Source organism: Zingiber officinale, chromosome 1A (genome assembly GCF_018446385.1).
Source record: "Zingiber officinale cultivar Zhangliang chromosome 1A, Zo_v1.1, whole genome shotgun sequence".
NCBI classification, from domain to species: Eukaryota; Viridiplantae; Streptophyta; class Magnoliopsida; order Zingiberales; family Zingiberaceae; genus Zingiber; species Zingiber officinale.
The window spans coordinates 8,546,896-8,562,353 of NC_055987.1; the positions used below are offsets into that span (position 1 = coordinate 8,546,896).

At 39.3% G+C, this 15,458-nt stretch overlaps 2 protein-coding genes across 2 annotated transcripts; both read left to right on the plus strand.

Moving 5' to 3' along the window:
- Positions 1-8,390: 8,390 nt before the first annotated feature.
- LOC121996338 (C2 and GRAM domain-containing protein At1g03370-like) lies at positions 8,391-13,010 on the plus strand. Its single transcript, XM_042550275.1, has 8 exons — positions 8,391-9,426; positions 9,486-9,665; positions 9,740-10,026; positions 10,100-10,216; positions 10,295-10,557; positions 10,620-10,766; positions 11,094-11,136; positions 12,735-13,010. Exons 1-8 carry the CDS (start codon positions 8,391-8,393, stop codon positions 13,008-13,010), a joined length of 2,349 nt encoding a protein of 782 aa, XP_042406209.1.
- Positions 12,675-15,099, plus strand: LOC122017225 (beta-1,4-mannosyl-glycoprotein 4-beta-N-acetylglucosaminyltransferase-like). The gene is made up of 2 exons (XM_042574785.1): positions 12,675-13,406; positions 13,700-15,099. The coding sequence occupies exons 1-2, from the start codon at positions 13,338-13,340 to the stop codon at positions 14,798-14,800; spliced, it is 1,170 nt and encodes a 389-aa protein (XP_042430719.1). The 5' UTR covers positions 12,675-13,337; the 3' UTR covers positions 14,801-15,099.
- The last annotated feature ends 359 nt before the right edge of the window (positions 15,100-15,458 follow it).

Here is a 15,458-nt window from a genome sequence, read left to right on the forward strand (position 1 = left end):
TTCACAAAATAATATCCTTGATTTCTCTCTTTGTATCTATGTAAATAAATTATACTAGAATCAATTAGTTATGATTTTCCATAGATAGAATCAATTGTAATCGTAAGATTATTGCTCTGTAATAGGTCTATATATACCTTGTAAACTCTCTATCAATGATATATGAAAATTTTCTCCATGTCTCTCACATCCTAAGTGAGCGCTCTATCATCTGAGCGACATCCCCTTGATGTTGAAACCCATTTGAATACAAATAGACTTAGAGAAATAATTAAAGATAATAATTAAAGAAAATAATAAAGGTACTTTACAAAATCAAGCTAAGGTAATCACTACAACAAAAGTGCTTTTGCGATGAAATTTGTCGTCACTAAAGTCGTATGGTTTCATCGCTAATATTAAATAATGGCAATAAATATTCATGTATTCGTCGTTGATATCATCTCTGTAAGCTTGTCGCAAATCATATTTAGTGACGATAAATAGTTAATATTTTGTCGCTAATATTACTGACGTACCATAAACTATCACTAAAAATTTTAAAAAATATATATTATTGGCATAAAAGGTAATAAATGAATGGAGATGCGGGGTATTGTCTCTCGCATGCTAAGCGAACACTTTACCATCTGAAGACTAAGCTACATTTCTTTGATGTTGAAATCCATTTGAATGCAAATAGACTTAGGTAGAGTTAGCATGCGGGAGGCATGGGGATTGATACCCGCATCTCCATTTGTTTATAATTTTTTATGCCAATAATATTTTCATTTTTTTATCTCAACATTTTAATCGGTTTGTTGTTAAAACTGATACCCTGCATCTCTATTCATTTATTAACTTTTATGCCAATAATATTTTTATTTTTTAGTGATGTTTTATAATACGTCTGTAATATTAGCGATGAAATATTAACTATATATCGTCGCAAAATATGATTTGCGATAAGCTTATAGTGATGATGTCAGCGATGAATACACGAATATTTATCGCTGTTATTTAACATTAGCGATGAAACCATATGACTTTAATGACGACAAATTTCACCGCAAAAGCACTTTTCTTGTAGTGATTACCTTAGCTTGATTTTGTAAAGTATCTTTATTATTTTCTTTAATTATTATCTTTAATTATTTCTCTAAGGAGGTGTTTGGTTGATGAGTTTGGGAATGAGGGAATGGAATGATAGTAAAAGATAGTATTTGGATTGTGGGTTTGAGAATGATTACTAGATTTATGGGAATCAATCAAACCCATATAACTTGATGGGTTTCATTTTCATTCCTATTCCCATTCCACCCTACTATCAAACTCATACTCATAGTCATTCCCATCATTTAACCAAACGCCTCCTAAGTTAGTGGATTGATGAGGTGGTAATAAGTGGTAGTAGTGGTTAAAGGAAAAAAGTCTATATTTAATGTATTTACATTTATGGAGTTAGTGGGGTAGATTAGTTGAGTTAGTGGGGTGAATTATGGAGTTAGTGGGTTGTAATGAGTTATGTAAGTAGCTTATAAATAGGCTACATGTTTTATGATTTAATGGAAGTGTGAAAGATTATTGTGTTCCACTTAGCCATCTTGTCCTCTTATCCTCCTCCTAATTTTCTCTAATAGTGGTATTAGAGCGCCAAGTTTGACGTGTCCTAGCTTGCTCGCAATGCAATTAACGGAGTTTCTCAACCTCTGATCCCCATTTTCAAAAGAGAGTGCTATGAATTTTGGAGTATCAAAATGAAGGCTCTATTTAAATCTCAAGATCTTTAGGATTTAGTAGAGAAAGGCTTTGACGCCGAGGATGCTGATGAAGGTCGATTGAAAGAGAACAAAAAGAAAGATTCGAATGCACTATTCATTCTTCAACAAGCAGTACATGATGAGACAATTTTCTCAAGAATTGTAACTGTCTCATTTTCCAAAACATGGGAATATTGCAAAAAGAATTCCAAGGCTCCTCCAAGGTGATAGCAGTGAAACTCTAGTCTCTCAGAAGTGAGTTTGAGGACTTATGAAGGGTAATGAAACTTTACAAGACTTTTTATCTAGAGTAATTTCGATTATCAGTCAAATGAGATCTTATGGAGAAAAGATCATTGATGCAATTTTTATTTCAAAAGTTTTGTGAAGTTTGACTCCTAAATATGATTACATAATAACTGCGATCGAGGAGGCAAAAGATCTTTTGATTTTATCTTTTGATGAACTAATGGGTTCTTTTCAAGTTCATGAGGCAAGGCGAAATAGATCCACTGAGAAAATGAAGAAAAGACATTTTAGACTTCTCAAGTAAAGGGGGAGATAAAAAAAAAAAAAGAAGACTTCGCTGGCAGAGGTCATGGAAGAGGAAGTTTTCGTGGTAGAGGACATGGCAAAGGAATAAACCATTTTAATGGACAAGAGAAGCAATTTAACGGGGATCAAAAATGAAATAAAAATTTCATTCAGTATTATGGTTACAAAAGATTTGGGCATATAAAGAAAAATCACAGAAATGGCTCACAAGCAAACTATGTGACAGAAGAAAACGAGGAAAGTAAGGGTGTGTTTGGTTTGCACCGTTTTCATTTTCATTTTCTGGAAAACGCACGTTTTCTAGAAAACAGAAAACGACTTTTTGTCATTCTCTGTTTTTCTAGAAAACGATAGCCAATTTTTTAGAAAACGCGCGCGGAAAACGCAAACCAAACACCGTTTTTCAGAAAACGCACGTTTTCCAGAAAATGGAAATGGAAAATGCTCGTACCAAACGCCCCCTAAGTTATTTATGGTTCATTCTCATTCTAATGAAGTTCAAAACGATATTTGATTTTTGGATAGTGGATATTCAAATCACATGATTGACAATAAGTCATTATTTAAAGAGCTTGATGAATCACAGAAGATGCTAATAAGACTTGGAGATAATAAGCAGATACAAGTCAAAGGCAAAGGCACAATTGCCATGGGGACTAACGATGGTAAAGTAAAATTGCTTTACAATGTCTATTTTGTTCCTAGTTTGGCACATAGTTTGTTAAGTGTCGGGCAATTGATGGTGGGTGGCTATGCTATTGTATTTGATAACGAAGCTTGTGTTATTTCTGACAAAGATTCTGGACAATCTATTGTTAGTGTGCAAATGACAGAAAATAAGATGTTTCCACTGACTATCTCTAATATGGGAAACCAAGCTTTTATTGCTAGGGAAGATAATGAATCCAAGATGTGGCACTTGAGATATGGGCATCTCAACATCAAAGGCATGCAACTTTTTAATAAGAAAGGTATGCTTTTTGGATTACCTCAAATTAGTTCTCTTGGTTTATGTGAAGGGTGTATTTATAGAAAACAAATAAGGAAGTCTTTTCCAAGTGGGCAATCATGGACAGCTTTAGAATGCCTTGAGCTAATTTACGCTAATTTATGTGGTCCTATGAGAACTACATCGTTTGGTGAGAGTAAATATTTTTTAATGTTTACTGATGATTTTAGTCGGATGAGTTGGGTATATTTTCTAGTAGACAAGTCAGAGACTTAAAATTTTCAGAAAATTCAAGGCACTTGTGGAAAATCATAATGATAATTTAATAAAGACTCTTCGTACATATCGAAGAGGTGAGTTCTTATCTAAAGAATTTAGTAAATTTTGTGAAGAATATGGTATTCACAGGGAATTAACAACGCCTTATACACAAGAGCAAAATGGTGTAGCCGAATAAAAAAAATCAAACCGTTGTAGAAATGGCTAGAAGTTTGCTGAATATCAGAGGACTTCCAAATCTTTTCTGGACTGAAGCAGTGGCCACATCAGTTTACTTGTTGAATATTTCTCCAACAAGGGTCATTTTGAATCAAACGCCATATGAAGCATGGCGAGTTAGAAAACCATCGGTAAATCACTTAAGAATTTTTTGTTGTATTGCATATGCTTTGATTAACTCTCAATTTCATCAGAAATTTGAGAAGAAATATAAAAAATGCATATTTGTTGGATATTGCAATCAATCAAAAGCATATCGATTGTATAATCCTCTTATTAGAAAATTAATTATAATGAGAGATGTATATTTTGATGAAAAATCAAAGTGGAATTGGAATACACAAGGTGAAAAGACTCCAATTCGCATCCCAATAGAGAACAGAATTCCAACGACAAAAGGTGTTGAATCATCTCCTTTGAAATCACCAACTCTCTCACCATCAAATTCAAGAAGTAGCAATTCATCCTCCTTACAAGAATCTTTTGATGAAGTACCTCCAGCAAAGGTTAGATCTTTAAGAGAAATATATGAGTCAAGTCAATTTGCTCTTTTTGTTATAGATCTTACAACCTTTGAAGAAGCAATAACAAAAGAGGAATGGAGGAATGCAATGAAAGAAGAGTTAATTGCAATCTATAAAAATGAAACATGGGAGATGGTAGATCTACCCAAAGGCAAGAATGTGATTGGTCTCAAGTGGATGTTTAAAACAAAATATCATGCCAATGGAACCATTCATAAACACAAAGCTCGACTTGTTGCAGAAGGGTATTCACAACAACAAGGTATTGATTTCGAAGAAACATTTTCTCCGGTTGCTAGATTTGAAACTGTGAGAATGATCCTAACATTAGCTACACAATTGCATTGTCCTGTTTATCAATTTGATGTTAAATCTGCATTTATGAATGGCGATTTGTAAGAAGAAATTTATGTAGATCAGCCAGAAGGTTTTATAATTGAAGGCAAAGAGACAAAGGTGTACAAATTGAGAAAGACACTTTATGGGTTAAAACAAGCCCCATGAGCATGGTATAGCAAGATTGATGGTTATTTTCGACAACATGGCACTACAACAAAAATGTTAAAAGACAACACCCCTACGACAACGGTTTTAAGAGAAAGCGTTGCATATTTGCTCAAAGACAACAGTTTTTGCCAAAATCGTTGTCTTTGAACTCCCTATTAAATATAAAAGACAATGGTTTTGTGAAAACTGTTGTCATTGAGAGACTTCTTTTTAAAACGACAACACTTATTACAACGGTTTTATAAACCGTTGTCTTTATCCGCGTTTTTAGGGGTTACAACAGTTTTGATAAAACCGTTGTATTTGACTTTGGTCTTTTTTTCCCCTCGCGCGCAGTTTTTGCTTTCCCTCTCTCTGAATATCTTTTTAGCGCCATGTATTCCCCTTCGCGTTCAACCCTAGCCATTTTTCTTTCCCTCTCCTCATACAATCTCTTCACGCCATCCTGTCGACCGATCGCCCGCCTCTACTGGATCTTCCTCCACGACGGTGTCAACAAGAATCCCCCTCCCCTAATGCAAAACCCTATCGCAAACTCCCCCACCAAACCTAAGACATTTGGTGACAGCCAGAGCAGCAGCTGCCTCCTCCAGGAGCACCGCACCCAGTGCCAAGCTGCGGACGTGGATCCTACGGAGGGAGCTCCGCGGAAGGTCCTCGTCGGAGGAGAGATTGTGAGTGCCAACTGGATCGAGGCCGAATACCACTCTGGCGGAGTGGCTTCACCAGGCAGTGGCGTCGGAGGACGAGGGCGGCGGAGGATCTCCAACAACTTCGTGGTGACGGAGACCGCGCCCTTTTTGATGGCTTGCGGCCTCTGCAAGCGCTGCCTCGGCTCCGGACGCGACACCTTCATGTATAGGTATTCCTCAACGTCAACAAAGGGGGGAAATGATTTTTTAAGGTTCACTTTTTTTTTTGTTATTTGGATGTCTCATCATCTCTTGTTCTTATTTTCTGCTATTTTTGATTTTTATCTAACATTTACTTTAAAAAGAAATTTCTGATTTGATTCCCTCCTTGCCATTGTTCGATTCTACTGTTGGGGTTGCAAGGTTGCAAACATAGTCCCATATTGAAAACACATGGAAAAGATCATGGGTTTATAAGAGAAAGATATCTCCATTGGTATGAGGCCTTTTGGGTAGAGCCCAAGAGCAAAACCATGAGGGCTTAGGCCCAAAGTGGACAATATCATACCATTGTGGAGATATCTATATTCTTTTCGATCCTACAATTGGTATCAGAGCCCGGACTGCCAGAAGGTTTAACCGCCGATTGTGCACAAGAGCTATGGTCTGATTGAACCATGTGAGTACAATATTGACCTTGAACAAAGAAAGTGGGGGCTCCTATGTTCGGATCAAGAGGACCAGACACCAGGCAGGAAGTCCTAGTAGGTCGGGTGGACCGAGGGGCAGGAAGTCCTAGTTGCGGCTAGGCAAGGAAGTCCTAGTAGGTCGGGTAGACCGAGGGGCAGGAAGTCCTAGTAGGTCGGGTAGACCGAGGGGCAGGAAGTCCTAGTAGGTCGGGTAGACCGAGGGACAGGAAGACCTGGTGGGTCAAGGATCGGACGTGGGAAGCCCATGGTCCTTTGTTTGAGGGGGGGATTGTTGGGGTTGCAAGGTTGCAAACATAGTCCCATATTGAAAACACATGGAAAAGATCATGGGTTTATAAGAGAAAGATATCTCCATTGGTATGAGGCCTTTTGGGTAGAGCCCAAGAGCAAAACCATGAGGGCTTAGGCCCAAAGTGGACAATATCATACCATTGTGGAGATATCTATATTCTTTTCGATCCTACATCTACTCCATAGGAAATCATGGAGATGATTTTGTGCACATATTTACTTACTGATCATACGCAAACCTGTGTGTATCTTCTTCTACTTTTTCTGATGAATGAAAGCATGTAGATATTTAAGTTCATGCTTACCCCATTGGAAATATTCAAGCTGTTGCAAATGCTCGTCATTTTGCATTATTGTTCAGCTATCTTTTTCAATTTATAGCAGCCAAATCATGTCACAAATCAGTAATTGGCAAGCTGTAAATCTTTGTTCAGACTTAGAAAAATACTGTGAACTACGAGAGATATTGTCTCAAATGTTTCATACTATTCTTTTCACTTTATTTGCTTAAATTGTTTAGATAGAATTGTTTGTTGAAAATGAAAAAAAAAATTGTAGTTGATATTGCTAGTTCATACATACATACAATCAGCATGTATATATAATTTATATTGGAAGAGCTTCTAAATTATCTTGTTTATATCTTTCTTGGATCCTAATCTTTGCTTTTTATTCTTTTTTATTTGATTTCTTCAATGAAACAGTTGAATGTGGAAAAAATTCATCAATATATATTTGGCAAGTTGTCCTTCACTTCAACATCCATAAATTCTGTCATTAATGTTGAGTGATACTGATCTGATCAAACTGTGTTTTGGTTAAGACCTTCATAAAGATACATAGAAACTGTTCTCATAGAATTTTTAAGGGTTTTTTCGATATATTATTCTTGATGATGCCTATTTTTCTTTCTTTGTAGGTTGTTGTATCAACATCCAGAGCATAGGAAATCAAGGGTATTCCTTAACTAATGGAGCAGAAGAACTAGTTTTTTTGTTTTTCTTGTTCCCCTATTGACGCCAAGTAGCCATGAAGGATTTAGACTCGTTGGATGATTATTAATAATTTGTAGCAAGCTAAAACAAATTTTATCAGTGCGAATCGATAATTAAGAGTAATCATATTTAGCGAAAATGACATATTCCTAACTATAGAGTTTTTTCACAGATAACCAAGCAACATAATGAAGATTGTAAAAGTCTCTTAAGATTAATGGGTGTGCCTACTATTGAGGTAAACTAGTCCAGTTTCACTTATTGAATTCTTTATCCTTGCTACAAGAATTTGAACTAACAATGTCACAGTTTTGCTTTCTCTTGCAAACATTTCCTAAAGGAGAAACGAATTTATTAGATTCTCAGAAGTGATGAAAAATCTTGAACATCTAGGAGTAAATTGCAATTTTCCCAATATATATACAGATGGAAAGGAGCACGCTCCTCCACGTGCCGGCTTCCACCGCTGCATGCGTCGTGCCTCTTTCTCGCCCTCCCCACGGCTTCTCTTCCTCGAATACCACCCTCTGTCTCTTCTACGCATCCGTAGCCGAAGCCAGGGATCTCCCGCTGCCGCCATCTACGCGAAGATAAAGCCCGGCAAGCCGCACAAGGCGCGGACGAGGATCGTCACAGGGACGCTCAATTGATCCTGTTTGGAACCAAGAGTGATCATCTTCCAGGCGCGCGGCGGATGGTGACGAACACGAGGGCGGCGCCTTGAAGCTTAAGCTCAGCGTCTTCCGCGACGGTGGAGGCGGTCGAGGAGGGGCGGAGCTGCTCGGCCGCGTCCGGGTTCACGTCCTGCACAGCGAGGAGGCGACATCGCCGGAATAAGCTAGCGCAATCCGAGGTTAAAGTCACTGGTATATGTCTCTCCGCCCATGCAAAAAAAAATTGTTTTTTTTTAGGCTTTTCTTCCTTTCCAAAGCTGCAACTTTCCATAGTTTTGAGAAATTTTCAGGAAAAACACACTACGATCACTCTGCTATGAGTAATTCTTCTCAGTACTCACCAGAAGAAACACATGCCCTGCCTATGGAAATCGTCCCTGATACTCATCATGCCGAAACACCTCCAAACAATAATGGAGACAGATTTCACGACCATTTGGAATCTTCCGAGACACTTTCTGGCGTCGAGAGTTCTACAGATTCGAACCACCTCGATGCCACATTTGAGGATGCTATGAAAACCATGGAAGCAAGGCATCGAACTGCCCTTCCAAAAAATCTTCAAGGAGGTGTTCTTCTCGACCAGACCTATGCAACAGAACCCAAGGATCTTAATTCTCTGCTACACGAGCCTAATTCACAATTCAGAACAGAGCTAGCACAGCATCAGGGAACTACGGACTACGAAGAGAGCTCATGGCGATGGAAACCCAACGACGATCCGTGTTTCTCAAGGTGCGTTACCTACACAAAAGCCGCCGCCAAGTTGGTTAAAGCAGTCGATGTGATAGAGGAACAGGTGTATCTCCTGGCGGATGGGAAGAACTTTGCAATCCTAAATCGGGTCACCACTCCAGATGTTCCATATGGTGATTGTTTTCAAGTCCTTTTGCTATACAAGATCACGCCTGGTCCGGAGTCATCTTTGGGCGAAAAAAGCTCGCGTCTTGTTGTTTCATGGGACATTAATTTTCATAGAAACACAGTCATGAAGAGCGTTATCGAGGGGACTGCTCGACAAGGATTCAAGGAGAGCTACGAGAGCTTTTCTGAGACACTATCACAGTTCATCAAGCCGCTCAGCTCATCGGATCAGTTGTTAGAACCGCTACAGTCGAGCAATCAATCAGACTGCAAACTGTTCTTGAACTACTTCTGTAATTTTACAGTATTTTCCACAGTTTTATTAGGTTCGTATATGCTCTGCCACATTCTCCTATCAAACTTAGAGTTCGATGGCTTAGACCTGCCCGACACATTCTGTGAGATGATCACTGGTGGAGTTCTTGCTCTTCAATTGGAGAGAGTTTTGAAGATGATTTCACACTTCATACGAGCAAGATTAAAGAGAGGTTAATTATCCCTCGTCCTGATTTTCTTCATAGAACATCTTTATATATATATTTTGCAGGGAATGATCATGGACTCGAAGAGCAGGGTGATGGATGGCAGCTCACAATAGCCTTGATCGAAGGATGTAGATTACCATCAGCATCTCCTGGATATCCAGATCCTTATGTGGTGTTTACCTGTAATGGTAGAAGTAGGACGAGCTCAGTTCAGCTTCAAACAGAAAACCCTAAATGGAATGGTTAGCTCGATGTTCTTCGATCCACCATTCGATCTGTAATAATTGCAACTCATACTCATTCAAGAATTGTGCAGAGATACTCGAGTTCAGTGCGATGCAAGAACCACCATCTGTACTTGACGTCAGAGTGTTTAGCTTCGACAGTCCTTTTGATCAAGAAATCCCCATTGGGCATGCAGAAATCAAGTTTCTGAAACAATATTCTTCTGCTGAGCTCGCTGATTGTTGGATTCCACTCGAAGGAAAACTCGCTCGATCTTCTCAGAGCAAATTGCATTTGAGAATATTCGTGGAAAATACTGGAGGAGACGAGATCATTCGCGAGTATTTACAAAAGATGGAAAAGGAAGTTGGAAAGAAAGTAAGCTTTAATCGTATATGCAGAACAGAGTGAGATTAATTATTTTGATCATCTCTTCTTGCACGATTTGTAGATGAACCCTCCATCATCACACAAGAACTCGACATTTCAGAAGCTATTTGGGCTGCCATCGGAGGAATTTCTCATCCATGAATTCTCATGCTGTTTGAAGAGGAAGTTGCCATTGCAGGTTTCGGTTTTTGTCGATGCTGATTAAAACGTCGAACCTTCCATTAATTACTCATCTCATCGTTTGTTCATCGCGCAGGGGAAAAATTTTCTATCTGCCAGGATTTTCGGATTTTACTCCAATCTATTTGGTTATAAAACCAAATTCTTCTTTCTTTGGGAAGACATCGAGTGCATTCAAGTGGTTCCTCCCTCTTTGATGGCGGTTGGCACCTCGGCACTTCTGATCATCTTGAGGAATGGTCGAGGACTCGATGCTCGGCATGGTGCTAAATCGATCGACGATGAAGGGAGGTTAAAGTTTCAGTTCCAATCATACAAATCGTTCGACAGAGCAAGCAGGTTTGCATTTAGAAATCAATGCTGTCCTTGTAATGCTTAACCAATATGTTCTTGGTTTTCAGGACAATCATGGCACTGTGGAGATCAAAAACCTGTGATGAACAGCAACACAAGACAGAAAACGACCAACTAGATCGATTCGTCTATTCTGACAAGAGTGAGAACGAGTCCTTCAGCAATGGGGACTTCGGTTTATCGGCCTCGAGTGGGTAAAGAACACCAAGTTTCAGGGGAGAATCACAAAGTATGTATGTGACGAAGTCACAAAAAGGTCAAGGGAGATCTTGGAGCTAGTCGAGATGGAAAGAGTCTGACAAGTCAGTTTCTTGTGATGAACTCAATCAAACTCATTGATTCCATTTGTTAATTTACGGGATCGATAAATTGTTGTGATTGACATCGAAAGCAATCAGACTTTCTCATACATATGATTCCCAATCATTAGCTAAACTGAAATGAGCAATGCCCCCATGTTCGTATAATTAATATGCTTCTTTGCGTTCAATAATTTTGTAATTGTCAACTTCAAAGTTTAGGTTCTCAGTTCATGATTCCTGTATCCATGTTGGAAAATTCCAAGTCTGTGGGCTGTAAAAGTCAACGGTAGATTGGTCAAGCAAGGAGATAAAGTTTGGTGCCGGAAGAAATGGTCGACGTAATACATGTAGAAGGTGATTCGTTCATCTTAACATCCTCGTTAATTCATCCCTAGATTAATACGGAGAAAGTAAATCATGAATAACTACTAACTATTAGTGCAGGTGATAAGGTATGAGAAGAGGCATGCTTGAACACTCCGAATACTCGATGTAATACAGCAACATACTTTCGATGTAGGATTCTAATCAATCAAGCAAAATAATAATGCTCGTTGACTTAGACCAAGTTGGCGCCTCAACACCTTCAAGGAGAAGATAAGTTACAGATAACTACTAGCTATTAATGTAAGTAATAAGGTATGAGAGGAGGCATGCTTGGACATATCGAATACTCGATGTAATATAGCAACATACTTTAGATGCAGAATTCTAATCAATCAAGCAAAATAATAATGCTCGTTGACTTAGACCAAGTTGGCGCCTCAGCTCCTTCAAGGAAGAGATAAATTACGAATGACTAGTAGACTTAGAATAGTAATTGATGAAGATATTTATCTCAACTATGTCCTAACCATTAAATCGTGCCAAGAAAACTCATTGACTTAGACCAAGATGAAGTAGAATGCGATAGTAGAAAAAAAAATTTCCAGACTTCACATCTTACTCTGAATATTTGTGAATATCCTAAGAGTTTGACATATCCGTGCTTCTCAAATTTACTTGATCAATCTAATAATAGGGGCGAAAACCCCATATTTTTTATAATTTTTTTTTTCAATTCAACACAAACCGTCATTCTTTATTAATCATGCCTAGATAATCAGCCAAGAAGTTGCCATTAATCTTAAATAATTTTAAATTTTAACCACATTCCTATTCAGTAGGATAGGTCCTCCATTGCCGAACTAATTTGATCTAAACTCAAATACATGAATTAATAAAGAATAATCCTGTGTACGAAATTCTCGTCATACGAGATTTCGAGGAAGGATCCATTATACGCAGTTTTATTTTATTTTTTACAAGAGATTATTTCTAGAATTTGAACTTGTGATTTTTTGATCACATGATAATAATTTTATCGTTGCACCAAGATTATCCTTCAAATACATGAATTAATAATAATAAAAAATTTGAAGTCGACTTTAAAATATAAATATGTAAATTAGTAATCGGACTCCAAAATTCTATGTCATTGCCCCGTGGCTCTTAATTTTCTCAAACCTTTGGAATTTATTAAAGTGTTTTTCCGGAATTTCATTTTGTCATTTCTTTATCATTTTGTTTGGCGGATTAGTCCATGGATTTGGTCAACTATGTAAGTCCTCATTTAGTGGGCGTAAGAATTCTAAGGAGAATGATACCCAAAAGATTCTAAGATAACATTTTAAAATATCTATTAAAATAAAAATAACAGCTTGACTGCTTGACTTATCTTTTTTTTAAATAATAATAAAAATAAAAATAAACAAATAAATACTATTTACTAAATTTATTTGCCGGCTTTTAATGCGTCAAGGGCTATAGAGAAGTTCCAAGTGTATTGACGGATGAAACGCTTTGATCTCTTCGATGCAGGCAAAGACTCGACGCAGTCAAGTGGCGACTGCGTCGGCCCATAAATGCGGCGTGCTCCGCTGCGACGACGCTTCGACGACACGATCGAACTCGGAGCGAGAAGTCACGAGCGGTTCCTCCTCCTCCTCTGCCCTGGCGATCATCTTCTCCGCCGCCTTAATTCGACCTCCAAACGCCGGTTCTTTCGCGTCCGATTTTTGCACGAGTTCCTGCGGTTATTTCCGCGAATGCCTTGCGGGTGCGTTCTTGGACCTTTGCTGGCTTGGTAACAGGTAAAAAAAAGGGAGTTTTTTTTCGCTTTGGGAGAAGACTAAGCGGCGTGGGGAGAGAGAGGAGAACATGCCCAGTCGCCCACCTTCCAAACGGCTATAATTAGTGGTTTGTGGTGTTGCTCACTGGAGTTAATATTATTAGAGAGAGAGAGAGAAGAAAAGGAATATCCTGCGCGGAGAGGAGGGAGGTGCTGCCGGCGATCGAACTGATCGGCACTCTATAAGCAGCTGCGTGGTCCAATCTATTCAAGAAACATCTTGGAGGAGGCGAAAAGGCGGATCTTTCCGGGGGGGAAATTTGCTCTCCTTGCTGAACTGTGCTTTCTTCAGTATGCCGGAGGTCGGCTGTCCTTATTGCTCCAAGAAGACGGATGATATTTGCGGGAGCGTCTGCGGCGGGGTAATACTCTTTCCTGATATCTAGGTTTCGCAGATCTAAACCTCCTCTTCTCCTTTTTCAAAATTGGATTTTTTTTTCTTTCCTTTCCTTCTCTCTCGCAATTTAGGTCATTGGATCTCCTGCGATACGTATTCTAGATCGAAAAAGCTTACTTGTATGTTGCTTGGGCTTCTTGAATGCGTGCCGCCGACCAATTTCACAAAATTAGGGATCTGTGTGGCTTTTTTATTGATTGAGTTCCTAATTGTTCATAGCATTCTCATCGACTCTACAATTTGTTTGCTTTGTTGCAGGCTTCGAAAGCAGCTCTGAGCATGTCGCGGCTCCGGTGCGCCCTCCGGGGCTTTGATCTCAAGGCATTGTTGCTTCTCTTCGTCGGTGTTCCCATTCTCTTGTTCATCATCTACGCCCATGGCCAAAAGATCACCTACTTCCTCCGCCCGCTTTGGGAGGCCCCTCCGAAACCCTTCAAGATGATGCCCCATTACCACCACGAGAATGCCTCCATGGAGAGCCTCTGCAAGCTCCACGGTTGGGGCGTCCGGGAAATGCCGAGGCGTGTCTTCGATGCTGTCTTGTTCAGTAACGAACTCGACATCCTTGAAATCCGGTGGAACGAGCTCAGCCCCTACGTGTCGGAGTTCATTCTCCTCGAGTCCAATTCGACGTTCACCGGCCTGATGAAGCCCCTTGTTTTCGCAAAGAATCGACGCCGCTTCAAGTTCGCAGAGTCGCGGTTGACCTATGGAACCGTCAGCGGCCGATTTGTGAAAGGAGAAAATCCTTTTGTGGAAGAGTCTTACCAGAGAGTTGCATTGGATCAGCTCATCAGGATCGCCGGCATCAGTGATGACGACCTTCTCATCATGTCTGATGTCGACGAGATTCCTAGTGGTCATACGATCAACCTACTCAGGTGGTGCAATGAGATCCCTGAGAAGCTTCATCTCCAGCTCCGTAACTACCTTTACTCTTTCGAGTTCCACCTCGACGACGACAGTTGGAGAGCTTCAATTCATCGTTACAAATCCGGGAAGACCAGATATGCCCATTTCCGGCAATCAGACGACTTGTTAGCTGATTCAGGATGGCACTGCAGCTTCTGCTTCCGGCACATTAGTGAATTCACCTTCAAAATGAAGGCATACAGCCATGTTGATCGCATTAGATTCGCATATTACTTGAATCCTGCAAGAATTCAAGATGTCATATGCCACGGAGCAGATCTTTTTGACATGCTTCCTGAGGAGTATACGTTCCAGAAGATGATTGCCAAATTGGGCCCAATTCCTAGTTCATACTCTGCCATTGATCTTCCCGGTTATCTAATTCGAAATGCCGAGAAATTCAGCTTCCTCCTTCCGGGAAACTGCAAAAGACAGCAGCGTGGCTAAGCGAGAATTCGGGGCGGCATTTGCATTTGGTGAGTTGTTGCAGAAAAGCAAGCACCGTCCAGAAACACTCGGAGATTTCGGTGTTGACTGAATGAGTTCAGTCTATTGTAACTAAGCATGGAGATTGTATGTGATCTGAAGCCTCATTTTTGTAGGATCAAAATGAGTGACATTAATTCTGGAGATTCATTTCAGTTGGAATCCATTATTTCATGCATTATTCTTCTGTTCAACTGACCTTTAAACACTGATTTGTAACATACTGTTTGGTTGGAATTTGATGCTGGTTTTCTCCTGCATTTTTCTGATTTTTTTCTTGGAAGACAGATTAATAAAGTGGCAGAGATGAGCATTATAGAAATGTCCCCCATTCTGCTTACTTTAATGGTTGTAATTGGAAAGCCAAAAATGCTTATCAAGTGCCTGCACCATGTGCAATGGTCCCTTTGACAGATTATCAAGATACCTTTTGTTCGGCATGTTTCTTCTTTTTTAAAAAAAAAATTGTTTTGATTTATTTCGAATGGCCTGTCTGGAAACAGAAAAATGGATGAATTATGAACAAGCTTTATTATTTAAAAATAATAAACAATTAATTATACAAACTGCAAATAATTGATCATATTTTTAGTTAATAATAAATGTAATACATGATATT

Excerpts from the sequence above, each read along its gene's own strand:
- LOC121996338 (XM_042550275.1), top strand. The coding sequence starts at position 8,391 with ATGAGTAATTCTTCTCAGTACTCACCAGAAGAAACACATGCCCTGCCT. Across the intron at positions 9,427-9,485 it reads ACGAGCAAGATTAAAGAGAG|GGAATGATCATGGACTCGAA; the intron begins GTTAATTATCCC and ends TATATTTTGCAG. Across the intron at positions 9,666-9,739 it reads AGAAAACCCTAAATGGAATG|AGATACTCGAGTTCAGTGCG; the intron begins GTTAGCTCGATG and ends AGAATTGTGCAG.
- LOC122017225 (XM_042574785.1), top strand. The coding sequence starts at position 13,338 with ATGCCGGAGGTCGGCTGTCCTTATTGCTCCAAGAAGACGGATGATATT. Across the intron at positions 13,407-13,699 it reads GCGGGAGCGTCTGCGGCGGG|GCTTCGAAAGCAGCTCTGAG; the intron begins GTAATACTCTTT and ends GCTTTGTTGCAG.